At 42.2% G+C, this 27,890-nt stretch overlaps 1 protein-coding gene across 1 annotated transcript; it reads right to left on the bottom strand.

Moving 5' to 3' along the window:
- Window positions 1-4,248: 4,248 nt before the first annotated feature.
- On the bottom strand, window positions 4,249-27,650 carry ADIPOQ (adiponectin, C1Q and collagen domain containing). Its single transcript, XM_082251690.1, has 3 exons — window positions 27,538-27,650; window positions 8,698-8,903; window positions 4,249-4,939 (listed from the first exon to the last, which is right to left on the bottom strand). The coding sequence occupies exons 2-3, from the start codon at window positions 8,897-8,899 to the stop codon at window positions 4,425-4,427; spliced, it is 717 nt and encodes a 238-aa protein (XP_082107816.1). The 5' UTR covers window positions 8,900-8,903; window positions 27,538-27,650; the 3' UTR covers window positions 4,249-4,424.
- Window positions 27,651-27,890: the final 240 nt, after the last annotated feature.

Raw genomic sequence — 27,890 nt, 5'->3', positions numbered from 1 at the left:
GGTTATGTCACCCAGTGGCACCGCTGCCTTCTGACTTCAGGTGACATCAGAAGGGGTGGTGTCACCAAATGAGGTAGTTGGGTTGCCCTGCCCATTGCCTCTAAAAGAACTGTCAAAGCTGAAGATCAGGCATATGGCTGGTAGGTCTTTTTTTTACATTTTTCAGGTCTGGCGGGCGTCGTGATTGACAATGGATTTGCATCGAGGGACACTATTTTTGTTCTTTTTACCCACTTCCAGACCACCCACCGCAATTTTACGTTGCTAATTTGACATTCAATACCGGTGTTATGGCAGCAGATAGATGTATAACCCCAGTATTTTTTTACTGGGCGGGCGGTCTTCTTTCATATAAAAGTGGTCCCAGCAGCAGATTTTATGCCCCCCCCATCACTTTCCCGTTGATTTCCCCGCTTACCGGAGCCTTCGGTAGCGGGGAGAATGATCCGGTCCTTTCCTCTCCTAGGCAGGAAGTCGAGCGAGGGCAAGCTGGCCCACTCTATGGCCTTGGAGGACTGGAGCGACATCATACATCGCTTCCTCCCAATGGCCTTAAAGGGCCCATTTATTTTCATGATGAAAAAAATTGTGCATTTGTTTTTTTTTTTTTTGCTTTTTAGTGTAGATGTGAGATCTGAGGTCTTTTTGACCCCAGATCTCACATTAAAGAGGACCTGTTCTGCTTATATATATATATATTACAAGGGATGTTTACATTCCTTGCAATAGGAATAAAAGGGATCAAAACATTTTTTGTAAAAGGACAGTGTAAAAATAAAAGGTAAAATAAATAAGAAAAAAAAAAATTCAAGCGAGTCGCACCCACATATGTAAACAGTGTCCAGACCACATGTGAGGTATCGCCGTGATCGTTAGAGTGAGAGCAATAATTTTAACCCTAGACCCCTCTATATCTCTAAACTAGTGACCTGTAGAAATTTTTAAAGCGTCACCTATGGAGATTTTTAAGTACCAATGTTTGTCGCCATCCCAAACTTTGAAGCGTGACATGTTGGGTATCTATTTACTTGGCATAACATTATTTTTCACATTATAGAAAAAACTGGGCTAACTTTTACTTTTTAGTTTTTTTTTTAATGCAGTAAAATATATTTTTAAAATGTATTTTTTTGTTTGAAAGACCCCTGCGTAAATACCGCGTGACAAAAAATATTGCAACGACTGCCATTTTATTCTCCAGAGTCTTTGCTAATATATATATATATATATATATATATATATATATAATTTTTGTGGGTTCTAAGTAATTTTCTAGCAAAAAATACTGATTTTAACTTGTAAACAACAAGTGTCAGAAATTGGCCTAGTCTTTAAGTGGTTAATAAAGGACTTGTCAAAAACTGTGTTCTGTGGTTTTTACTTTTTTACACTTTTTTGATGAATGGTACCCAATACCCATTCACATGGGGGGGCTTCCAGTTACCCGCAGACCCCCAACAACCACAGCCCAAGGTTGTTGGGAAGAGGCCCTTGTCTCCATTAACATATTAGGGGAAACCCCAAAGCACCCTCCCTGTTTTGAGAGCCACTTGCTTGTCCCCCCCCTTTCCTGACCTGCCAGGCTGCATGCTCAGATAAGGGTCTGGTATGGATTTTGGAGGGGACCCCATGCCTTTTTTTTTAAATTTTGGCGTGGAGTTTCCCTTAAAATCTGTACCAGACTCAAAGGGCCTCGTATAGATTGTGGGGGGGACCCCACGCTGTTTTTTTTTTTAAATTCTGTCAAAGGGTTCCCCTTAATCACTTAAATACAGGGCATTTTCACCCCCTTCCTGCCCAGACCAATTTTCAGCTTTTAGCGCTCATTGGCATCTATAGGAAATATTTGTCAGCTTGGCATGGCACTTCTCCCTGTCTTTAACATTGGGAGTCTATGTGAAATATTGGTCAGCTTGGCATCGCATTGCTCCCGAACCATAAGTGACAGGGACACAAAACTTGGGGAACACAGAGAGGGGACCCAGGACTACAACATATCCATACATTTTAAAAGTGGGGTATGCCTGTACACTACACTGACTACACTAAAAATTGACTGAATTATCTACTAACTACCTGCCTATTTTACTCTATTGTTACACACTATACTTGGCTTCCGTGTAAGCAGCAGCCTTATATAGTGTGGGGCATGGACCCCCTGAGCCATGATTGGCTTAATTCACCCTGCCTTTGGCCAATCATGGCTCTGACAGGACATTGTGCTATGATTGGCCAAAGCCTACAGGTCAGGTGCATGCTTTGGCCAATCATCAGCAATCAATGCACTGCAACAGTGCAGTGCATTATGGGGCGCTCATCTGCGAGCGAACTTCCTGCCTATCCTAGCCTAGCCTATTGGTGACACTAATAACCTTTTTATCTCTCTATAAGGCCTCAGTTACATGTACGGTTGGGGGAAATGGGGGGTGGGCGGTAAAAATCTGTGGTTGAGCTTCATTTTTAGTCTCCTCCAACCACCCTCCTTTAAGCTGCAAATGGCAGCAGACAAGGGTGTGTACATGCTGAGGTTGTGATGCTTCATGCCTGCAGCAAAAACTACCCATTCGGGAAGGGAGGGGAGAAGGTAGGAGGGGCAGAGAAGTGCCTTGCCATCCTAGGCTAATGTGCTGTGCTTATCTATTAATGCACACAGCGTAGGGAGACACAGCACTAGTCCTTGCATGCAAGGGAGGATCCATAGGACCCTGCATGAGAAAGGAGCCACACTGAAGCAAAAAAACCTGGGGCAGCTGTAAGGGTGCCAGTTTAAACTGGAACTAAGGCAAAATGTAAAAGATAAAGAAGCTGCATACTCAGAAAAATTATTAAATGATTTGCTTGTGTTCGGATCGCTGTGGTGGATCCACTGTAAATTCTGCTTCCCCCCCATCCTCCCTGCCCACAACCTTTTGGGACACTTCACAGGTCCCAGAAGGCTACGGAATGTAACGCTCATGCGTTTCTTGTTAGTGAATGGATTTGCAGCTGCAGAATTATTACACTCAGTAGTCATGTAGAGAATGTGTTGAACAACATATCCAACTCTCAGGACTTCATCACTGTGTACAGCCTGTTATGCAAATATACATACACTCAATATGATGTTCCTGGAGTGATAGAATGTATATGATAGAATAGAGGTGAGAGACAGGCAATAGAATGGTGAGCACTTAGTAGTAGTATTCAGGAGAGTGGTAGGTGATGATAGTATGCAGATAGGTTTTAGCAATCATATATAGTAACAGGTGGTAGGGGACAGCAGATGAAGTATGCAAGAGAGAGTAACCTAGTGCAATGATAGGTGATGGTAGTCCCAAGAGCTAGCAATCCATGCAGATGATAGAAATAGCTTAGATAGTAATAGTCCCTTTAGTATGCAGTAGTAGATAGTGAAAGTTAGGTTGAGGAAGGAATCCCCTGCGGGGTACTTATCACTAGATGGGTTAGTAGTAGCAAGGTCCAAGAGTAATGGAGTAATCCGGTAGCGAGGTTCCGGTCTTGTTCAGGCAAGGGGAATAGCTTGAAGCTCCGGCAGCATTGGACAAGACAAGGCAACATGCGGTTTGAACGAGCAATGAGTGGAGAAAGCCGGCGATTGAAATAGCCGCACATAGCGGCGCCCGGCGATGACGTCATTGCCCTTAAAGGTGTATGCGTTCCATGTGGATAGCAAGATGGGACGCAATATTAAGAGAGAAATGTGGAAATAAGGGTACCAGAACATTACACGGGACCATTTACACAGCGCAGTGTGGCTCACATATGTGCAGTGGGCAGCTGGCTATGAAGCTGCAAGTAGTCACAGCCTGCTGCCCACAGTTAACATGCTGGTTGCCAAAGACCGATGAAGAACCAGCTTGGGTGAGGATGACACTTGATCACTGGACAGGTGAGTGTCTGTTTACTAAAAGTCAGCAGCTACACTTTTTATAGCTGATGACTTCTAATTTTTGCAGAATTGACTGAACCTCTGTAAGCCTAAAAAAAATAAAATCTATGGTTGAATTCTCCTCTGAAGAATAACAAAAAATCTGATACAAATTCTGAATTAAACACATTAAACACATCTGATACAAATTCAGAATTAAAGACCACTATGTAATTGTTCACAATGCTGGAATTATGTGTTTTCCTGCGTTTGAATATTTGTTTTTTTCCTTGCAAAAAAAAAGAGAAAGAAAAGTAGGTTTAAAGTTTGTAGCCAAACACTTTTTGCACATTTTTACATATCTTTGCTACAAGCAGTTTTGTATGCAAAGTGTTTTTTTTTTCCTAGTATTTTAAGAGAATTTAACAAGACACATTTAGAGCAATTTGACTTTGTAATTCTGTAATAGTTCTAGGTCATCTGGAACTTTGCAATCAGTTCATGCTGATAAAAAAGACAAATGGTCAACCCATGGTCATATAACACTAGAGGAGAATCAGTTGGAGGTCGGGTTTGGATACAGCAGGATTCCTGAGAAAGATGAGTCATTGAGATTATCTCCATATATGCCTCCAAAATCATCCCCATAGACTTGCAGCCAAACCTCATCTCCAACATCAAGGTGCAATAAGATGGAGCCAGAAGCCTGGTCTACGTTGTTGGACTGGAACTGGTCAAAGGTAAACATGATGGGCTTGCCATTCTTGTAAAGCCCAACCTTCACATCCTTCATATAAACAGTCAGATGATAGGTGAACAAGTAAAGGCCCTTTACATGGCAGCTGAACTTGCCAGTGCTGTCATCATAATGGCGTTGCTCATTGTAAAAGACTTTGGTGAAGCGGATAGGAACATTTGGGGTGGGAACTCTGCCAGTTAGTCCCATACTGAAGGCTGAGCGATGTAAGAATGGGCTCTCCCCCATCTCCCCTCGGGCTCCTGGAAATCCCCGTGGGCCCTCTGGTCCTGGGGGTCCTTGATCACCAGCTTCTCCTTTTTGCCCAGGAACACCTGAAAATGTTGATATTTATATTACTATTGTAAGTATAACTTTGTAAATGACAGATTGAATACCTTACACTTTACTTCTGTAATGATTAAAGGGAAACTATATTGGTTTTTTAAGTTTTTCTTGCTTAACTCTTTTGTTTTTTATATGTTTAAATGCTTAACTTTTTTTTTTTTTTAGTTTTTTATTATTTCTGGGCAATCTTCATTTTACAAATGAACATTTAATGCATCACAAAGAATTCCCAAATCAATATGGGTTAGCTAAAGAGATAGCACTGCATACTAAGCTCGCTTTGCAGCTTTTTTTTTTTTTTTTTTCTTTTTGGGGAGTATATTATGGCACTAAATAGTTTGCTGAGTGAAATAAACAAGGCACTTCTTTAACCACTTAAGGACCAGGCCTATTTTTGACACTTGAAATCACACTTATTAAACCTGACAGGGCACACCTGTGAAGTGAAAACCATTTCAGGTGACTACCTCTTGAAGTGTGACTCTACAATTTTCATAGTCATGAAAATAAAGAAAACTCTTTGAATGAGAAGGTGTGTCCAAACTTTTGGTCTGTACTATATATATATATATATATATATATATCTATATACATACACAGTGCCTTGCGAAAGTATTCGGCCCCCTTGAACTTTGCAACCTTTTGCCACATTTCAGGCTGCAAACATAAAGATATAAAACTCTAATTTTTTGTGAAGAATCAACAACAAGTGGGACACAATTATGAAGTGGAACGAAATTTATTGGATATTTCAAACTTTTTTAACAAATAAAAAACTGAAAAATTGGGCGTGCAAAATTATTCAGCCCCCTTAAGTTAATACTTTGTAGCGCCACCTTTTGCTGTGATTACAGCTGTAAGTCGCTTGGGGTATGTCTCTATCAGTTTTGCACATCGAGAGACTGACATTTTTGCCCAATCCTCCTTGCAAAACAGCTCGAGCTCAGTGAGGTTGGATGGAGAGCATTTGTGAACAGCAGTTTTCAGTTCTTTCCACAGATTCTCGATTGGATTCAGGTCTGGACTTTGCCTTGGCCATTCTAACACCTGGATATGTTTATTTGTGAACTATTCCATTGTAGATTTTGCTTTATGTTTTGGATCATTCTCTTGTTGGAAGACAAATCTCCGTCCCAGTCTCAGGTCTTTTGCAGACTCCATCAGGTTTTCTTCCAGAATGGTCCTGTATTTAGCTCCATCCATCTTTCCATCAATTTTAACCATCTTCCCTGTCCCTGCTGAAGAAAAGCAGGCCCAAACCATGATGCTGCCACCACCATGTTTGACAGTGGGGATGTTGTGTTCAGGGGGATGAGCTGTGTTGCTTTTACGCAAAACATAACATTTTGCATTGTTGCCAAAAAGTTTGATTTTGGTTTCATCTGACCAGAGCACCTTCTTCCACATGTATGGTGTGTCTCCCAAGTGGCTTGTGGCAAACTTTAAACAACATTTTTTATAGATATATTTAAGAAATGGCTTTCTTCTTGCCACTCTTCCATAAAGGCCAGATTTGTGCAGTATACGACTGATTGTTGTCCTATGGACAGAGTCTCCCACCTCAGCTGTAGATCTCTGCAGTTCATCCAGAGTGATCATGGGCCTCTTAGCTGCATCTCTGATCAGTCTTCTCCTTGTATGAGCTGAAAGTTTAGAGAGATGGCCAGGTCTTCGTAGATTTGCCGTGGTCTGATACTCCTTCCATTTTAAAATTATCGCTTGCACAGTGCTCCTTGGGATGTTTAAAGCTTGGGAAATCTTTTTGTATCCAAATCCGGCTTTAAACTTCTCCACAACAGCATCTCGGACCTGCCTGGTGTGTTCCTTGTTCTTCATGATGCTCTCTGCGCTTCAAACGGACCTCTGAGGCTATCACAGTGCAGGTGCATTTATATGGAGACTTGATTACACACAGGTGGATTCTATTTATCATCATTAGTCATTTAGGTCAACATTGGATCATTCAGAGATCCTCACTGAACTTCTGGAGAGAGTTTGTTGCACTGAAAGTAAAGGGGCTGAATAATTTTGCACGCCCAATTTTTCAGTTTTTTATTTGTTAAAAAAGTTTGAAATATCCAATAAATTTCGTTCCACTTCATGATTGTGTCCCACTTGTTGTTGAGTCTTCATAAAAAATTACAGTTTTATATCTTTATGTTTGAAGCCTGAAATGTGGCAAAAGGTCGCAAAGTTCAAGGGGGCCGAATACTTTCGCAAGGCACTGTATGTATGTATGTATATATATATATATATATATATATATATATATATATATATTTTAAGCAGAGACCCTAGAGAATAAAACATTTAGATTGTTGCAATACTTTATGTCACGGGGTATTTGCGCAGCGGTCTTAAAAATGCAATTTTTTTTTTTAATTAAAAAATAAAAAAACAGTAAAGTTAGCCCAATTTTTTCAATAATATGAAAGATAATGTTATGCCGAGTAAATAGATACCCAACATGTCAAGTTTCAAAATACTGCACGCTCGTGGAGTGGCCACAAACATTGGTACTTAAAAATCTCCATAGGCGACGCTTTAAAAATTTCTACAGGTTACCAGTTTGGAGATACAGAGGAGGTCTAGGGCTAGAATTATTGCTCTGGCTCTAACAATACTGCTCTCGCTCGGCAATACTTCACGTGTGGTGAAGGCCAGCTTGCCCTCACTCGACTTACTGCCTAGGAGGGGAAAGGACTGGATCATTTTCTACCGACGCCACCTCTCAGGGCGCCCATAAAAGTGACCCTGCAGCGAATCCGCCACTGGGACCATTTTTATGTGAAAGAGGACCGCCTGCCCAGTAAAAAAAAATATAACCCCGGTAATTAACCTCAAAGCAGCAACGTAAAACTAGGGAGGGTGGTCCGTAAGTGGTTAAGCAAAGCTGAAATTATGGTATAGGTGAAAAGGAGACCAGTTGGCCATCACCTGGCTGAATAAAAGATTGCAGTTAGGAAAAACACATCATAAATATAGCTATTTTTTTTTCTGAAAATTAATAAAAGCTTTTTAAAAAAAGATTGCAGTTTCATATTCACCCTAAATATATATACAGTACAAATATATACAGTATAATATATATATGGATTTTAGTCCTGCCATAATAAATATTTAAAATATGCATAAAATCGCTATACATTCCTTGTAAGGCAGCACACATACATTTTACAAATAGCTAGGTTTAGCTTACCATTACAATAGGGCACATGAATGGGGTAGCAGAGACAGAGGCTACAACAAGGCCCATTTTGGAGAAAGGGGGACTAGACTGGCCATTATGATGAAATATACTGTACATAGGATAGGCACTTTGACTAGAATAATTTGTATGTAGACCAAGCCTTTGGTAAGCTTTAGTGCCTTGACGCCATTCTGCATCACGCAATGATGCCTTGCTTTACTCGGAGGTCTGCTACTTCTGGGCATTATCAGGATAACTGTACTATTTTCCTACAAGGAAACTACAGTGATTGTGAGTAATTACACCTTAGTATTATTAATATGAGTTGTGATTTCTCTGTGATATGCATTCCTTGAATCGCTTTCACACAGAATAGGTTTTACTGAGTTTTCAATTTGTTCAACAATTCATTAGACTGTTAGGCTAACTTATCTATTACATACATCTGTGTGCATGCACACACATACATACACACACACCATACATTATTTGATGCACATCATTTTTTTATGCACATGTTTACTACCCTAAATCTTCACTAAAACCAGCACTAACCTGACTGTCCTCTTTCTCCTTTTTCTCCATCCTTCCCATCTTTACCATCCCTCCCTGGCAGTCCATTGTGCCCTGGATAACCAGGTGCTCCACCCATCCAGTTGGCACAGGGATTCCGCTGGGGTTGTGTTGGGTCATCTTCAGCCGAAGAATAGAGTGGTGCCAACACAAGCAAAGCACACAAAGAATGTAGAAGCAGCATTGTCCTGTATCACAATGGAGGAATAAGAATAGCGTTAATGGAACACATATTCATATTATGTCAATTTTGGGTGAAGTCAGGTGAGCAGACATCTTACCTGTAGAGACTATGAGAATTATATAAACCCAACATGTTATGTATTTCTATACCATCTACCAAAAAACCTAAATATCAATTTCAGATGCACTGACCTTATAAAAGTCTTTGCAGAACCCATGAAGCTTCTCTGGTTGCTGTCAATACCTTTGTTGAAATTAGGGCCAGGAAAGCATGGTGGGGTAAATAATTTACCCCAAACAAGGCAGCATGGAATGGGATTATGTGAGAAATGTATCTTGTGTGGTTTATCCCAGTAGGCATGGGGTGGTGCCTGGCTTTCTTTAAAGGAAATCTGTATCAAAGGAAATGGGTAGATTGAAATTGCTGGCATTCTGCAAATACAAGTTTCCTGGTCATCATGCTGGCTCTTGCTGCAATAGTTTCTTAATCACTTACCTGAAACTAGTATACGGATCAGGAATTTTAACCTCACCCTATCTTCGCTTTAAGGCTTGTGGGTCAGTGACTCATGAAGTGTTGAAACCAGAGATGGCCAGGTAACTAGTATTTCCAGGAGGTCATCTATTGCAGCCCTCATGTTTTCTATACAGGTTTCCTTTAAACACACATTTTAGGGTGAGTTCACCTTTTTAGAAAAAATAATAAATGCACAACTTTTGCAGAAAAAATGTGCATTTAATATTTTTTTTCTGCCGGAGCCTGAGGATCAGTAGATTGGGGGTGCAATGCCAGGCTTCTGCAAACACAGCCCTACAGCTTTTTGCCTCTATCTCCATACAGGCTGTTAGGTTGAAAGCTGCAGGGCTTGTGAATGATCTACAAGGGAGTTCACAGGTGCCCTCACAGTTCATTCAGAACTACAGGCCATCTGCCACAGTGGATGATGGTACTTGTAGTTTATTCATCCACAGAAAACTGTGAATGAACAATGTGGCCATGTTTTTAATTTCAATGTTTCTTTATTGAAGTATAAAATATAAACATTACAAAGTGAAAAAGGACATTTGAGATTATATTAATTGTACATAGATGGTATACAATGGTGCTTATACATGGATTTAGCATTCAGTAACTTTATGCCATATGAGACCATGTCTAGGGCCACATGCTGAATCTAAATGTGTCCCTAAACATACTTAGGAGTTAAAATTAGGGTATAAGAAAACAGTGAGTAACAAAGTAACAGAACATCACAGTCAATGGGTTTATGCCATATTTTCATAACAGAAATGACAGATTAATCATTAGAAAATGTTTTATACTAATCAATCCACAATTTCCAACTAGAGTTAGCTGTTTGATATCTGCCCTGAGAGGAGGCAAATAGTATCTCATATGTGTCATGCATACGAGTTATCTCTGTTACTTCGCGGATAGAGGGAGCCGAATGGTCTTTCCTGTGACGTACTAAAGCTAATCGTGTGCTTAGTAGAATGTGAGTGGCTATCTCTAAGATCTACTGGTATCACTTCTATATCTAAGGCCAGAATAGCTAAACCCGGCGATAAGGGTATAACTGTCTCAGTAGAAGTCCTATGGGAAGAAACCGGTCAGATAAGGAGGCGCACACGTCACACACAACTTGCGGTCCGTGCTGCAGCCGGCCGCAAGCCTTTGCAGGAATTCGTATGCCTATGTTTATGCTGAATACAAGACATCTAATTGAAATTTTTATCCACTGGATCAGCCTGTGGTGTGGAAAGAGAACTTTGAAGATGCGATGTCAGCCCTGGTAGAGAGCGATTTGGACATCAATAATACTGACTTCCTTGTTCCCATACTTCTTTTCAGTCTACGCTATGAGATGTTTCTTCTCTCCCTGCATATTGCATTTTATCGTGAGCATATCAGGAATATACTGGAGAAGCCTTCATCCACTACTGGTTATGCGCAATTTTTGATCTCTGTCACGGGGATCAACAACTTCTGGTAAGAAGTAAGAACTATTGGTGTTGGAGTGCTGTCTGGTGGCGGTTTTCTGCTTGAGAAGTCACTTTTTGAATGTGGAGACGGACACATATGGACTGTCATCTTATTGCTTTATTCACATCTTTAAGTGGGACTGTCATGACCAAGGGTTTCTAGCGCCACAGTTTTGCTTTTATCCATTTTAATCTGCTACAATTCGGATTAGTGTGGCTGCTGGACCCATATTTGCTGTTTTTACAGTTATTTTACCTTAGCGCAGCAATCTTTGTATTAAGGGTATAGTTATCCCAAAAATTTGTGTAAGCAATCAGAAGATCACTGCATCCAAAAGGTGGATATAATCGGACATTTCTAATATATGTGGTATAGTGTACCTATTGCTCCACAATTCCTGCAACACATAGGAGAGGCTTCTGAGGAAACCTAGAAATCCTAAATGGAGTTAAATACCACCTAAGCAAAATGTTTTGTGTCAGTTTCCATAGATTACCACATCTTCCACCACAGAGGGGTGGGTGCTGTGTCCTTCAATGAACATCAGAGAAATGGATTTTATGGTAAGTCAAAAATTCAATTTTCTCTTCCGTTCATTGATGGCCACAGCTCCTGATCTTCTTAACCATTGGGACGTCCCAAAGCAGTGTTAAACATAAGGGGTGGGAACAGCGAAAAATAAATTCCTCAGGCTAAACTATAGCCAACCAGGTAAACAGGAGCTCAACCAAAACAACTGGAGCCCACCTAAAAAACAACACACCCTCAAAAAGGACCAAGTCCTCTAAACAGCAGCCTGCAGAACCTTGCGGTCAAAAGAAGCATCCACAGATGCTAACATCCACTTTACAGAACTTTGTGAAAGTGTGCACTGATGTCCAGGTGACCACCTTGCTAACCTGCGTCACTGACGCTTGATGACGGAAGGCCCAGGAGACACTGAGTGCCCGAGTAGAGTGCACCTTGACAGGGAAAGAAGGAACCTGACCCTTGATGTAATAGGCCTGAATGATCCATCTAGAAATGGTTGCAGAGGAAGCAGACAATCCTTTTTGAGGCCCATCCGTGAGCACAAATAGTGAGTCTGACTTCCTAAAAGACTCCGTAGCTGCCAGATACACCCTAATCACCTGACCACATCCAAGGCATACAATGTAATTTCCTTTAGGATGTATTTGGCCTTGGACACAGGGAAGGCAACACAATGTCTTCATTCAAATGAAAATCAAACACAACCTTTGGAAGGAACGATGGACAGGGGCGAAGAACCACCTTCTCTCTGTAAAAGTAAGGTCAAGATCCGAGCCACCGAGAGACAGCAAGGATGAACCCCAAGAGACTCACATCACACGATGTACGTCTTCCACGTACGATGGTAGATCTTCCTAGAAGTTGATTTCCTAGCTTTTAATAGCATTGGAATCACTGACTCAGACAAATCTCTATCCTTCAGCACCTGGCGTTCAACAGCCAAGCCGTCAAAGCCAGCAACTGTAAAGGAGGATGGAAGATTGGCCCTTGGGACAGCAGATCCTCCCTGAGAGGAAGCTTCCAAGGAACGTCGGCAACCAGCGTACCAAGCCCGGTGAGACCAGTCCGAGGCCACTAAGATGACCGGAATCCCTTCTTTTGTAGAAGTCTTGACAGAAGGTTGAGGGATTGGAAGGTATAAATCAGACGATACTGCCCCCACGGGGCCACCAGAGGATCCCGTGACCGAGCCATAAACCTCTGCACCTTTTTGTTGGGCTGAGAAGCCAACAGTTCCATCTTGGGGATACCCCATCGGAACCACAACTGATGAAATGCCTCTGGATAAGGGGACCACTCCCCTTGGTCCAACGCCTGCCGACTGAGGTAATCTGCCTTCCAGTTTTCCACCTCGGAAATTTGTACGGCGGAGAGGACTGGAACGAAATGTTCTGCCTACCTAAGAATGCCGGCTCCCTCCAGAGCCACCAGGACACTTCTTGTGCCTCCCTGGTGATTGACAGGCTGGTATCCGTGGTGACCAATATAAGGGGACGAAGAATTTGCCCAGCCAAAGCGCCGGAGAATGAAGCCATCATATCAGGGACTCCTTTGTTCCCTGGCTCAGCTGGATCTGATTGTCCAGAGATTGCAGCTTCTTGTCCCTTTTGCCCAGAATCTTCCTTTGAAGGGAGCTCGTATGGTACTGTTCAAGCGGAACTGCCTCGAAGGTAGACACCATCAGACCCAGAACCCGCATGCAAGTCCAGAGGGATGACCATCTGCTGGACAGCAGAAGACAAACTGCAGCCTGCAGTTTCTGGAGTTTGTCGAGAGGAAGGAGCAATCTGGCTAAGGCCGAGTCCAGAGTCAGGCCCAGATAGTCCAGCTTTGTGGACGGAACTAGAGCAGATTTCTGAAAATTCAGAATCCAGCCGAACTCCCTCAAGAGTTCAATTGTGCACACTCGTGGAATGGCAACAAATTGCGGTACTTACAAATCTCCATAGGCAACATTTTTAAAACTTTTTAACGGTTACCAGTTTAGAGTTATAGAGGAGGTCTTTTTTTAAATTATTGCTCTCGCTCTGACGATGGCAGCGATACCTCACATGTGTGATTTGAACACTGTTTTCCTTTGCGGGCACGACTTATGTATGCGTTTTCTTTCGTGCGTGAGCTCACGGGGATGGGGGTGCTTTGAATTTTTTTTTCCTATTAATTTTTATTTTTAACACTGTTTTTTTTTTTAAAAAAATTATAATAATAATCTGATTACTTTTATTGCTGTCACAAGTAGGGATGATCGAACTTTTCAAAAGTTCGGTTCGATCAGAACACCAGAACTTCCAAAAAGTTTGGCCCGGATTTCAGAACCCCATTGAAATCAATGGGACCCGAAATTCGGTAATCAAAAAACCCAATTTTGAAGCCCTAAAACCCAATAAATGCCCCTAAAAAGTGCCTAGGGTTCTGGGTCATGCCCCAGAGACTATTAATCACACAAAAAAAGTTCTTAAAAATTGTCATTTTTGATAGAGAGCCAATTATTGAAAAAATTATTGAAAAAAAAAAATGAGATTTTTTTATTTTGACTTTGGATTTAGTGTCTGGTGGGTCTAAAAAGTGTACCTGTGAAGTTTCAGCTCTGTAGCATGTCCAGAACCAGAAAAAAAAGATTGTTTCTATTAGGTCACTTATAGAACAGGGATATGGCTCCGCTATTTTCAGATGTCATGCCTGACTCCAAAGACCCCAAAAAAATGCCCAAAAAAAAAGCCTGCAATAACACACCTGGGCGTTTTTTTTGGCGCAGGCATTTTTTTGGGGTCTTTGGAGTCAGGCATGACATCTGAACTTGTGTATAGGGGTATATATACACACACATGTATGTATATATACACCTACACATATATAGGTGTGAAAAGAGCAGAACACTATGCTTGCGCTAATGAAATAATTAACAGGCATATGGCTCCGCTCCTATAACACCTATATGTGTGTATGTATATAATACATATAAGTGTGTGTGTATATATACCCCAATACACAAGTTCAGATGTCATGCCTGACTCCAAAGACCCCAAAAAAATGCCCAAAAAAAACGCCTGCAATAACACACCTGGGCGTTTTTTTGGCGCAGGCGTTTTTTTTGGCCATTTTTTGGGGGTCTTTGGAGGCAGGCAAAACATCTGAACTTGTGTATAGGGGTATATATACACACACACACTTATGTGTATTATACACATACCCACATATAGGTGTGATAGGAGCGGAGCCATATGCCTGTTAATTATTTTATTAGCGCAAGCATAGTGTTCTGCTCTTTTCACACCTATATATGTGTAGGTGTATATATACATACATGTGTGTGTATATATACCCCTATACACAAGTTCAGATGTCATGCCTGACTCCAAACTTGTCCTCAAAAAAGCCCTATAAACGCCTGCAGAAAAAAGCAGGCTGACCGAAGAGAAGCCATATCGCTGTTCTGTAAGTCACATATGAGAAAACGATCTTTTCTCTATAGCGGTCACCCTGAAATGGAAGGGTTTGGTCACCCTGCCATAGCAGTCAGAGTCAGTTCACCCTACACTACACTAAGGTCACCCTGGCACTTAACACTTTCCCTACAGAAACTTGATTTTTGAAGCTAACTATAGTGGAAAATAGCACCCTAACTACACTAGATATCCCTTTCCTCACACTAATAATTGCTAAATGACACTTTTGAAGCAGAAGTAACAGAACTGCTTCCACTCTCTTCCATGTATTAAAATGCTAGGAATTTGACGGAGCTATCTTATATACTGGGGGGCGTATTCACTAATGATTGGCCTCTGGACCCCCTAGTCACTCCAACCACATTCCTAGCATTCTCCTGCCCCCTCAATTGACTTTTACTAATGGTTCTGGTCCAATCATGGGCTTTTAAAGCCAATTTCCTGGCCCATTGCATTTTGGTCGGTTCTGGTTGCCGAATTCGAACTTTTTCAGCAAAAAGTTCTAAATTGGGCCGAACCTCGAACAGTCAATGTTCGGGTCGAACCGATGGTCCCCCCGAACCGTTCGATCATCCCTAGTCACAAGGAAACATTCCTTGACAGTGACAGTAATAGGGAGTGACCGGTACTATTTTTTGAGGGATCTGGGGTCTAAAAGACCCCAGACCCCTCCACTGCACTTCAAAGTATTCAAAACGCTGAAATCTGCATTTTTGAATACTGCCAGTTTTTTTAAATCTGCGTCATTGGCAACCAATTAAACCGAAAGTGACGTTGTGACGTTGCTTTCAGGTTACATGATTGGAAACCCGATCGAAGCAGAATCCGGGTTAGTTCGGGACTCCAACCAGCCGGCGGACGTGTCGGCTGGTTGCTCAGATCTCCCGGTGGGACGGGAGACCCAGGCAGAGTCGTGGAAGGTGGCAGGAGGGGGTGGGGGGGACATCCCCTCCCGCTCACTGGGATAACAAATACAAGTACTTTAGCTGCAGGCATCGTCCCAGTACATAAGTATGTAAAGGGCTAAGTTGCGCTAATAAGTACTGAATCTACAGATGAATGTCAGATAAAGCACAATATTGATAGTCCACAATGGTAACAAGTCTGTATCCAAATGACAGGCACAGTCCAAAAAATAAGATTCCAGTATCAGATGATTAGACCAACGTTCATATCTCCTTACCAGAAAGCAGAATGGAGTTCGCCCAAAAACTCAAATCGGATCAGTACACCCAGCCTTCAATCAATGTGTTCAGATAATCCTCACATCCACAGGTGGTGGTCATATATAAAATAAATATTGACACTCCATAGCATAATACTGTTGAATACTATTACATCACCCTGAGGAGTGCACACCATCACCAGATGGCTGATAGTATGAAGCACCAGCACCCTTAAGTCCCAAATGCTTACCAGATAGTAAATATTGTGAATATGTGATAAGTAGGAATGGAAGTGAAACACAGAGACCTCTCCCGACACCACTGCCTCTTACCAGATTGAAATAAGTGAGAGCCACACAGTCTGTCGTCCAGTCCTCGGAGCCAATAGCTCTAACGGTCCCTCCAAAGTAAGACAGGTTCTCCCAGACTATAATGGGTTAAAGCCACTCTCCCCAGATGCCAATCCTTGGAGTAAGTGTCGCTGGGAGAAGATTCTTAGGCTGACTCAATCGTGTATCCAATATAGTGTAAATCAAAAAGAAAGGCACTACATAGTGCATTACCAAAAACACTTTAATGGAAAAAATAGACAGCAACTTACAGAAATGAGAATACAATTCAGCGAGGATAAAGGCAAGCCGCCGGCCGGTCGGCTCCTCCGCCCGTCCTATTCAAACACTCATCCACACAAGCAGGTGACGTCAGCACGCCGCGACCGACGCACGTTTCGTCAAATGTGACGTTTTCAAGGTACGGGCGGCGCGCTGACGCCACCGCTTATGTACAAAAGACAAGTACCCCATGTGATCCACCCGAGCGGCCCGAACCGCCATGTTAGATAAGGGAAAAACAGCCACATTGTCCATCACTGAAGAGGCTGCTGCCGTACATGTCATATAATATAAAAAAATAAAGAAAAAACATAAATATCGAAAATATTAACTCAAAAAGCAGGAGCTAAATTGAGTTTTGTAATCAGATTTAAAATGAGTGGTATAAATAGCACCACCTGCTGGCAAGCACAGATGGCGTCTTTGATATCAATATTTTGAGTCGTGTGGAAACTAAGCACTTGTACAATGGTGCCACAAACCATCATAGGTATGTAACAGGAGCCAAATTTCATTATACTCACACGGTCCAAAATTAATTAAAATATATAAATATGGGACAAAAATTAAACACCCACTCAGAGGTCCAATAGAACCACCTAATGGTAAATACAGGTGTTCATTGAACCAACTACCACCAGTGGGGTGTCGACCTCATCAGGTAAATCCAATCCGCATGACACACACACACACACTAATGGTTAAAAACATAATTAGATACAAGATTGTACTAGCATCTAAATTAATATAGGTCCAAATAAATTAAAAAATTAAAAGAAGATGTCCCTCCCTACTAAAGGTTAGAAATCAATAGGGAATGGGCCCATCATATCAAATCTCTTAGTCACTAAGCTGTGTCAATAAAGGCGTTGACGTCGGTATCAACATTGAGTCCATACGGCTTATATGTTCTGACCCTATGGATCCAGGACATCTCCATCCTGGAAATACTCCGTACCAGGGGCTCACCTCTCCAATTGGGGGTAAACTTATCAATCCCCAAGAATAACATATTCCTAGGGTCTTTGTTATGGGTTGTCAAAAAATGTTTTGAAACAGAGTGCCTATCAAAACCTTTGCGAATGTTAGCAATGTGCTCATTGAGCCGAACATTCAAAGGGCGCTTGGTCCGCCCTATATATTGTAACCTGCACGGGCACTGGAGCAGATATACCACTCCCGTGGTCGTGCAGGAAACAAAGGGGTTTATTTTAAAGGTTTTACCATTACTGGTAGAAACAAATTCTTTGGTGTTCTTTTTTCTGATGCAATTCAATCGACAAACCTGGCATCTGTTGCATTTATAAAACCCCTTCAGTTGTTCAAAAAACATAGGTTGTTTAACCGGAGGCTCAATAACATTAGGAGCAACCAGATCGCGAAGGTTAGGTGTTCCTTTGAAAATGACACGTGGTTTTTCTACCAAAATATTTTTCAAGACGGGGTCATTCTGCAGGATGTGCCAGTGGCGCTGAATGATTTTTTTAATGCCCATGTGTTGGTTGGAAAAGGTTGTGATGAAAGATGGACAGGCATTAACATCAGCACCTCCCTCTCGAACACTAGGCCTCAACAGATCTGATCTATCCATCCTACTGACCGTCTCTAAGGACTCACTTAGAGTGCCATGGTCGTAGCCCTTTTCCAGGAACCTCTCTGTGAGGACCCGTGCCTGAGCCAGGAACTCGCCATGTTCCGAACAATTACGCCGTAGACGCATAAATTGCCCCTTAGGGACCGCTTTCAACCAGGGCTCATGGTGACAACTGTCCACCGGGATATACGAGTTCCTGTCGGTGGCTTTGAAATGCGTCTTTGTAATGAACCTGCCATTGAGAATCGAAATTGACAAGTCCAAAAAGGTGATATTGTTCTGGCTTATCTCGTAATTTAAATGAATACCTCTAGTGTTAATGTTTAGGGATTCCAGAAAGTCGATCAAATCTGACTCTTGACCATCCCACAGGAGGAGGATGTCATCTATATATCTGGCCCACAGCACCAACTGCGGTCTGCTGTGGCCATAGATGACATCCTCCTCCCATTGGGCAATGAACAAATTGGCCAAGGACGGGGCGTATTTAGCGCCCATTGCAACCCCAGTATCTTGTCGGTAGAACAATCCACCGAACCAAAAATAATTATGCTTGGTTGCAAACACTAATAGTTCCATGATAAATGAAATCTGTGAACTAGGTAGGCCCGATTCCCTATCCAGATACATATTGACTGCATCTAGACCCAACTCGTGGGGAATAATTGTGTATAGTGACGACACATCTGCCGTCACCATCCACATTTCTAAAGTAAAGTTGGAAAGGGTGTGGATAACCTGCCTGGTGTCCCGAATATAGGAAGGCATCCTTTGTACTAGAGGTTGCAAATAAAAGTCAATATATTTCCCCACCCGGGACGTCACAGAGTCGATGCCACTGACGATGGGACGTCCCGGGGGGGAAGTCAGACTTTTATGGATCTTTGGCAAGTAATATATGACAGGGGTACGCGGACATTTCGGCACAAGAAAAGATGACTCCTTCTTGTTAAGAATGTTAAGTTGGCGTCCCCTGTCTACAATACTCTCCAATTCCCGTTTGTAAAGACCCTTAGGATCCTTTGGTAGGACGGAATAGGTGGAGCCATCGTCTAGGATACGATGCATCTCTTGCAAATAATCGCATCTATCCAGAACGACTATAGCTCCACCCTTATCCGCAGGTCTAATCACTAGTTCCTTATTTTTACATAAGGAATCAAGTCCATCCTGCAAGTCTCTATTCAATCTACATTTGTGCACCTTCATAGACTCGAGGTCTCTAAGGACAATGTCCCTAAACACCTTGATAGAAGGGGCCAAAGATCCCGGGGGGTTAAATAAAGAAGCGTTCGCCAACCCTGAGTGATGAAACTCAGATGTTATGCGATTTTCCTTAATGGGATTACTAGCCATATAACGCTTAATATTAACCCTCCTGATGAATTTGTGCACATCCATGTAGGTTTCAAATTTATTGAGGGTCCTAGGGGGTGCAAATTTCAGACCCTTGTCTAGAATCCTTTTCTCAGGTTCAGACAAGACAGCCTTACTTAGGTTAAAGATACCAACTCCTGCTACATCCTTACTTTTTTTGAGTTGGATCCTTCTCCCTCCTCTGGTTCCTCGTTTTGGTCTGCCTGTCTTTTGGTGCCTTGGTTCACCTTGGGAAAACCCCATCCTGGGTAGCTTTGGCCTAGTTGTTGCGTACCCGGGAGGGGAGCACCAGTATCAACACAACCTTACGAGGTTGTGATACTTGAGAACTGGAAGATCCCTCATCCTCTGGGCATACATTATCCCTTAACGGGAAAAATTGGTTCCTAGTTGGTACATTATAATACTGACCACCCTGACGTTGGTCATTGCCGTAAGGGCCCTCTTCATAATCCCCACAGTCATCACGGCCATAGTCTGGGTTTACCCATGGCTGGTTATGTCTGTAGTTAGGTGGTCCCTGTCTCCATTGTGGAGTTTGATCATACCCATATGCGGCATGTTGACCCTGAGGGTGGGGCCTCCATTGGGGGCCAAAGTTTCGATAGGGTCCCTGTTTACCTCCCTCGAAACCTCGCCATTGGGGTCCCATCCATGGACCACCCCTCGGTCATTGCCATTCCAATGGCCTGGCTGGTTAGCCGTATGAGAACCATTAGGCTTTTTCGGTTGTTTCATTTTGTTAGGCTGTTGCCCCCTAAATGGTGACTTAAAGGACGGCCTCCGTTTATTCTTAGGAGTTTTGGGTCCATTAACAGCTCTCTGTGCAGTATTGTATACTGGGACTCCCAGTGGGGCCAGTGCCCCTGGCTGGGTAACGTCCATAGGCGCATCAACCTCCTCATCATTTGCCAGAAGTAGCTTTTTTTGCCATTCAAAAACAGTGCCTTTCTGGTAATCAAGAAAATCACGATTGAATTTCTTTCTCTTCTTGATTTTTTGCTCCTTTTCTTCCTTTTCAAGGACCTTCAGAAGACTCATAGAAGCGGTCTTGTACTCTTCACTATCCATGGATGGAGAGAGCTTGTCCTTAACCACTTACCGCATATCAACGTACCGATACGTCGGTAAACTTTGCGGGTTTATACCGGGATGATGCCTCTAGTTAGAGGCATCATCCCGGTACCGTGGTTTGAAGCCGACGGTCGGCTTTCCGTCTGTAACGACCGATGCGGCTCGGGAGCCGCTTGATCGTTACCCGGGGGGGCGGGAGGGGACGTCCCCCCCCTCCCTCCGCCTTCCGTTGCTTTGCTCGGGGCTCCCGTCCCACCGGGAGCCCCGAGCACCCAGCCGGCACGTCCGCCGGCTGGATGGAGTCCCGATGAATGCCGGAAACGGCATCGATCGGGGCTCCGATGACGTAACCCGGAGGCGGCGTCCATGACGTCACTTCCGGGTTACTGTGCTGCAAAAGGCGGCAAATTTAAAAAACGGCTGTATGCAAAAATGCCGTTTTCGGCGTTTTGCATACAGGGAAGTGTAGTGGAGGGGTCGAGGGTCTTTTAGACCCTCGATCCCTCCATAAAGTGTACCTGTCACACATATTGCTGTCACAAGGGATGTTTACATTGCTTGTGACAGCAATAAAAGTGATCAGATTTTTTTTTTTTAAAAACCTGTAATAAAGTTTAAAAAAAATAAAAAATAAATAGGAAAAAAAAAAAAAAAAATTTCGCCGCCCCCGTCACCGTTAGCTCGCGCACAAAAAAAAACATATACGCAAGTCGAGCCGCGAATGAAATCGCTGTTCAAACCCCACATGTGAGGTATCGCCGCGATCGCCAGAGCGTGCGCAATAATTTAAAAAAAAGAGCTACACTCTACCTCTAAACTGGTAACCGTTAAATAAATTTAAAGCGTCGCAGATTGAGATCTCTATTGACCGTAGTTTGTCGCCATCCCATGGGGGGCGCAATTTTAAAACGTAACATGTTGGGTATCTATTTACTCGGCGTGACATCATCTTTCACAATATACAAAAAAAATGGGCTAACTTTACTGTTTAGTATTTTTTAAATGCAGTGAAATGTGATTTTTCAATTTTTTTCCAAAAAAATGGCGTTTTAAAGACCGCTGCGCAAATACCGCTTGACAAAAAGTTTTGCAATGACCGACATTTTATTCTCCAGAGTCTTTGCTAAAAAAATAAACATAATGTTTGGGGGTTCTAAGTAGTTTTCTAGGAAAAAATACTGCTTTTAACTTGTAAACAAAAAGTGTCCAAAATAGGGCTGGGGCTTAAGTGGTTAATGGACTTGACCTCCTCATCCAATCTAGATAGTTTAGCTTTCTTCCTTCCCATAAGGTATTTCAGAAAGGACAAGCCCGCCTCATTAAAATACTTGTACCATTCCTCCAGTTCCAATTCCCCCGTTTGAGGGCCCACCTCCCAACGGAGGCTCCTGGGGACCATGCTGTTTTTCAAATACGTCTCAAGAAATGCGATGTCCCATTGTGTATGAATTTCAGAGATCATCAAATTCTTGAGGCGCATAAAAAGACCTCCCAGGTCATCGTCCTTGGAGGAAAACACCTCAAATACACCCTCGGTGTTAACCACCTTGGCAGCACGATAAGCAAAAATGTCTGTGATGGACATATTTGGGTAGTAAGCAGCAGTTAAGGGTAGTCAAATATCAAATGTAAAAGGAAATATAACTGCGCTAACTATTGAAACACAGCAGCAACTTAAAATGTGACAAGCAAAGTAAGTATGTAAAGGGCTAAGTTGAGTTAATAAGTACTGAATCTACAGATGAATGTCAGATAAAGCACAATATTGATAGTCCACAATGGTAACAAGTCTGTATCCAAATGACAGGCACAGTCCAAAAAATAAGATTCCAGTATCAGATGATTAGACCAACGTTCATATCTCCTTACCAGAAAGCAGAATGGAGTTCGCCCAAAAACTCAAATCGGATCAGTACACCCAGCCTTCAATCGATGTGTTCAGATAATCCTCACATCCACAGGTGGTGGTCATATATAAAAGAAATATTGACACTCCATAGCATAATACTGTTGAATACTATTACATCACCCTGAGGAGTGCACACCGTCACCAGATGGCTGATAGTATGAAGCACCAGCACCCTTAAGTCCCAAATGCTTACCAGATAGTAAATATTGTGAATATGTGATAAGTAGGAATGGAAGTGACAGTACAGACACTTCTTCAAATGGATGTGCAGGTACATCAGTTTGTGGGAAGTGGCTAAGAATGAAATTGGGCTAAAATTTTGAGGTGTGGATGAGTCCTTCCCTGGCTTGGGTAGCGTTTACTATTAGAGATTTAGGCATCTCTGGAGGGAAAGAGGAAGAGGCAGCTGCAGCGGTAAAGATGCAAACTAAATAAGGCGTTAATACCTGTTTGAATGTTTTATAATATTCCCCTATAAATCCATATGGACCAGGAAATTTGTAAATTGGTAGGGAATCTATTGCTTTGTGGATCTCCAGAGGATTGAAGGGCGAATCTTAGCAACTGCATCTGTTCTGGAGTGAACTGGGAAAGATTTAGTTTATGCAGTAAGTTATTGATTAATTCAGAATTTGGTTGGAATGTTTCTGGTTTTAGGATTCATTAGGATTATAGAGCGAACTATAATAGTGGCTAAAGGCACCTGCTGTATCCTTAGGACGGTAGAGTTTGTCCTTAAAGCGGAGTTCCACCCAAAAGTGGAACTTTCGCTCTTTTGCTTCCTTTCCCCCTCCGGTGCCACATTTAGCACCTTTCGGGGGGGGGAGGGGGGAATGGGTACCTGTTTTTGACAGGTACCCTACCCCACTTCCGGGATCTCAGAAGTTTGGCCCCCTCCTTCTTCCCCCGCCGCCGAGCCAATAGGAATGTGCAGCGCTCTTCGCGCATGCGCAGTAGGGACCCACTGCCAGGTTCTCTTACAGGCAATGGCGGCGGCAGCAACCGACAGCCGATGGAAACATCGGCTGCTGCGCCGACACCGCTGGACTCCAGGATAGGTAAGTGTCCTAATATTAAAAGTCAGCAGTATGTGTAGCTGCTGACTTTTCATTTTTGGAGGGGGTGAAGGGGAAGGCGGAACTCCGCTTTAATGTGTGGATGCAATATAAGGTTGTGCTGTGTTTGAATTGTGACAGTGAGTGCAGAGAGAAGAACCCCCATCCCCTGTCACACTGACAGGGGGATCTGAGGTAGAGGCAAGCAGGAGCTGAAACGCGTTACATGTTCCACCCTAAATACAGGTGGATAATGTCACATAATCCAAAAGGTGAACTTATCCTTTAACCACTTGCCGACCGCCCACACAGATTTACTGTGGCAGGGTGGCTCGGTTGCGCATAATCACATATATCTACGTGATTATGTGCATGTGGTCTCCCACTGCTGATTAGACACAATTTAGGAGCACACTTAACCCCTTGATCACCCCAGTATTAACCCCTTCCCTGCCATTGTCATTCATACAGTAACAGTGCATACTGTTTAGCACTGATCGCTGTATTGGTGTCACTGGTCCCCAGAAAGTGCCACTTAGTGTCAGATTTGTCCGCCGCAATGTCGCAGTCCCGCAAAAAATTGCTGATCACAGCCGTTACTCTGAAATATCTCCATTCCAGATTCTCCAGCTCAGAGGTGGAAAATCAGGGAGAGAAGCTGGTGCGATTAGAGGAAGAAGACTTCTTTTTTCCCATATATCAGCACCAGTGGGTTCAAAATTAATAATAATAAAATAAAAACAATTAAAAAATAAAAAGTCCAAAAATCTATACCATAGTTTGTAAATGTCATAACTTTTGCGCAAACCAATTAATATATGCTTTTTGGGATTTTTTTTTTTACCAAAAATATGTAGCAGAAAACAAATTGGCCTAAACTGATAAAAAAAATTGATTTTTATAAAAAAAAAAATTTTTATTAGGAATGTTTTATAGCAGAAAGTAAAAAATATTGTTTTTTTTTTTTTCAAAATTGACGCTCTTTTTTTTTTGTATAGCGCAAAATCTAAAAACCGCAGAGGTGATCAAATACCACCAAAAGAAAGCTCTATTTGTGGGAAAAAAGGATATCAATTGTATTTGAGTACAGCATTGCCCGATCACGCAATTGTTAGTTAAAGCAACGCAGTGCCGAATTGCAAAAAATGGCCTGGTCATTAAGGGGGTATAACCTTCCGGGGTTGAAGTGGTTAACGACTGCTTTCCCAACCACCACCAGGACTTTTGCGCATATGCAGTCATTTTGCATTATGTGTGCAGCTTCTTAATGCATATTTAACCCCCAAAAACGTGGGGGTTTAGGGATACATTAGGGATGATTAAAAATTCCTGCCAACTTTTTGTTTTTTTTTGCACTCTGTGCTACCAGGGAGATTTCCTTCACTTCCTTTCTCAAGATAAAACAGAAAGAAAAAGAGAATAGCGAGAGATCTCAAAATGACATACTTCTCCTCACTTTCATTGCCGTTGATAACGGTCACTTGTGTTAGTGGGGCTTTGATCACATTCAAATCATTTTGCTGAGCATGATGTTTAGCTTAATGCTTGTTTAGTAAATGATGTTATTGTTAATTATATTTTAATAGAATGGTACTGTTTTGCATTTTATTGTAGGTGGTTTTGACATGTAAATACTTGATTGATTTGGTTTAGTACACAGTTATGCTCTGTTTTTGGTGATGTATGTGTTGGTGATGTATGTGTTGGGTACTACTGCGGTGTAGTAGTTTATATGGTGAAAGTGTCCCCCCTTTTAATGTATTGGTTGCTGTATTAGTCGTACAGAACGTGCACTGCTCCTTTATATAAATACTTAAAGTGAAAACACGTTTACCTGTTTCTGCCTTGTTTATGGGCATATTTCCAAGTTAAAAACATTGTTTGTGGCATGCTTCAACCACGAAAAAAAAAAAAAAAAAATCTTTGCAGCTGTTGGCATTAAATAGTTTTTAATGCCATACAGGCCTACTGTATATAGTGTCTACTCGCTGCAGTCAGTCTCTCACTCTCATATAATTTCCTTTCACTTTTTTATTTTATTTTATGGCCCTTCCAGGAGGTTTATGCCATATTGTGCTAGTTTACCCTTCATATTAGCACATTATAGCAGATTTACCTGCCAAACGAAGCTGTAGTCCCGGGTGTTTCCATCTTCTGCTGGTTTTCCTTCCAGGTTTGCTCTGTTCAGCCTCTTTAAAGCAGAGTTCCACCCAAAACTGGAACTTCCGCTCATCTGCCCCCCCCCCCTCCGATGCCACATTTGGGGAGCGGAAGGCTTCACTGCCAGTCTCCCTTAGAACAAATGGCGACGTCAGCACCCGCCAGCCCATCCGAAGATTGGCTGGGGTGCTGACATCGTGGTCCCCCTGGACAGGAAAAGTGTCTATATATTAAAAGTAAGCAGCTACAGTATTTGTAGCTGCTGACTTTGAATTTTTTTTTCCCAGCTGGGACACCGCTTTAATGACCAGCTGCAATAAGGTCGCTTCCACGCATGGGCATGGAAATCATTTTATCACGGCACAGACTGATACTGTAAATGTACCCTTAGCTGCACCTGCTTAAAAGGCAGGGAAAAGCATTTATGACAGAAGAAATCACTAGGATCTCTTCTGTGAGACAAACCCTACCTGACAGCGGTTTTTAAACTTTTGATTTTGCAATTATACCAGCATTTTAAATTTTTTTATTTGTACAGGTATTAACCACTTCATGATAGCGCTATAGATGAAAGACAGCTACAGTGCGGCTCACTCGTTCTGGGAGGGCATCCATGGACGTCCTCCCTGAACCACACCCCACGTGTCCCCCTGGGTCACGCTTCTGGTACGCTCTCTGTTCGCTGTGTCCTTCACAGCTGATCACGTCGCAGTAAAGGGCCAATCACAGCAGCCCTTTACCATGTTATCAGCTGTGTTCAATTACAGCTGATCACATGTAAACAAACTTGCCGGTTATCGGCATTCCTTTCCTCACGCATCATCTCAGCATGAAAGGAGAGCTGGTAACCGGCAAGTGTACACAGATAATCTATATGATTATCAGTGCAGCCACATCAATGCTGCCTATCAGTGCAGCCACATCAATGCTGCCTATCAGTGCCCATCAGTACTGCCTATCAGTACTGCCTATCAGTGCTGTCTATCAGTGCCGCCTACCAGTGCCGCCTATCAGTGCCCATCAGTGCAGCGTATCAGTTCCCATCAATGCAGCCTCATTAGTGCACATCAGTGAAGGAAAAATTGCTTAATTGCAACATTTTATAACAAAAACTAAGAAAACCTTTTTTTTTTTTTTCCAAAGATCGTGGTCTTATTTCGTATGTTTAGCAAAAAATAAAAAACTCAGTGGTGATTAAATACCGCCAAAAGAGAGCTCTATCTGTCTCAAAATAATGAAAAGAAAAAAAAATGTCATATGGGTACAGTGTTGCATGACCGTGCAATTCAAAATGTGAGAGCATTGAAAGCTGAAAAATGACCTGGGCAGGAAGGGGGTGAAAGTGGCTAGTATTGAAGTGGTTAATAATATGACAACAATTTACACAGCACTTTACTTATTGTACATTCACATCAGTACCTGGCCTCAAGGAACTTACAATCTATGATCCCTCATATGTATACCTATTCATACTGGGGATAATTTACACAGGAGCCAATTAACCTACCAGCATATCTTTGAAGTGTGGGAAGAAACTGGAGTACACGGAGCAAGCTCATGCAATCACAAGGTGAACATGCAAACTCCATATAGGTAGTGTCCTGCGTGTTAAACATGAACCTCTATATTAAATACTCATAAATACACAGAACTTTGAAATAATATCTCACAGTTCTTATAAAACATGTAATACGTTACAGGTCCTGAGATGCGTGCAAATGAGACGTCTTACCCGATGAATATTCGTGTCCAGTGTTCTGTCTCCTGTGCAATGGACTTCTAACTGCGTTCCATTCTATACGGAGCATGTGTTACTGTCAGTTAAAATTAATTCTCTGCATTACTGTGGAGGGAGATTATTTAAAGGTCAGTATTGAGATCAGGAATTCCTTGTGTCTGGTGGGAGCAATTTAAGGAACACAAGTAATCTCAAGCTCTGTGAAGCTCTTTGAAAAAACTGGAAAAACATAAAAGATTAGTCACTTCTGATAAATTGCTTTATTCTTGCAGTCCATATTGTAACAAGTGTCCATAAAAGACAAACTATATGTATGTATTCTTATAACTACAATTAAAACATTTAAA

Source organism: Pelophylax lessonae, assembly GCF_965119305.1.
Source record: "Pelophylax lessonae genome assembly, chromosome: 3".
NCBI lineage: Eukaryota > Metazoa > Chordata > Amphibia > Anura > Ranidae > Pelophylax > Pelophylax lessonae.
Note: the sequence above shows the minus strand (reverse complement) of the source record. Positions and strands in the feature narration are given on the sequence as shown.

Excerpts from the sequence above, each read along its gene's own strand:
- ADIPOQ (XM_082251690.1), bottom strand. The coding sequence starts at position 8,899 with ATGCTGCTTCTACATTCTTTGTGTGCTTTGCTTGTGTTGGCACCACTC. Across the intron at positions 4,940-8,697 it reads AGGAGAAAGAGGACAGTCAG|GTGTTCCTGGGCAAAAAGGA; the intron begins GTTAGTGCTGGT and ends CAACATTTTCAG.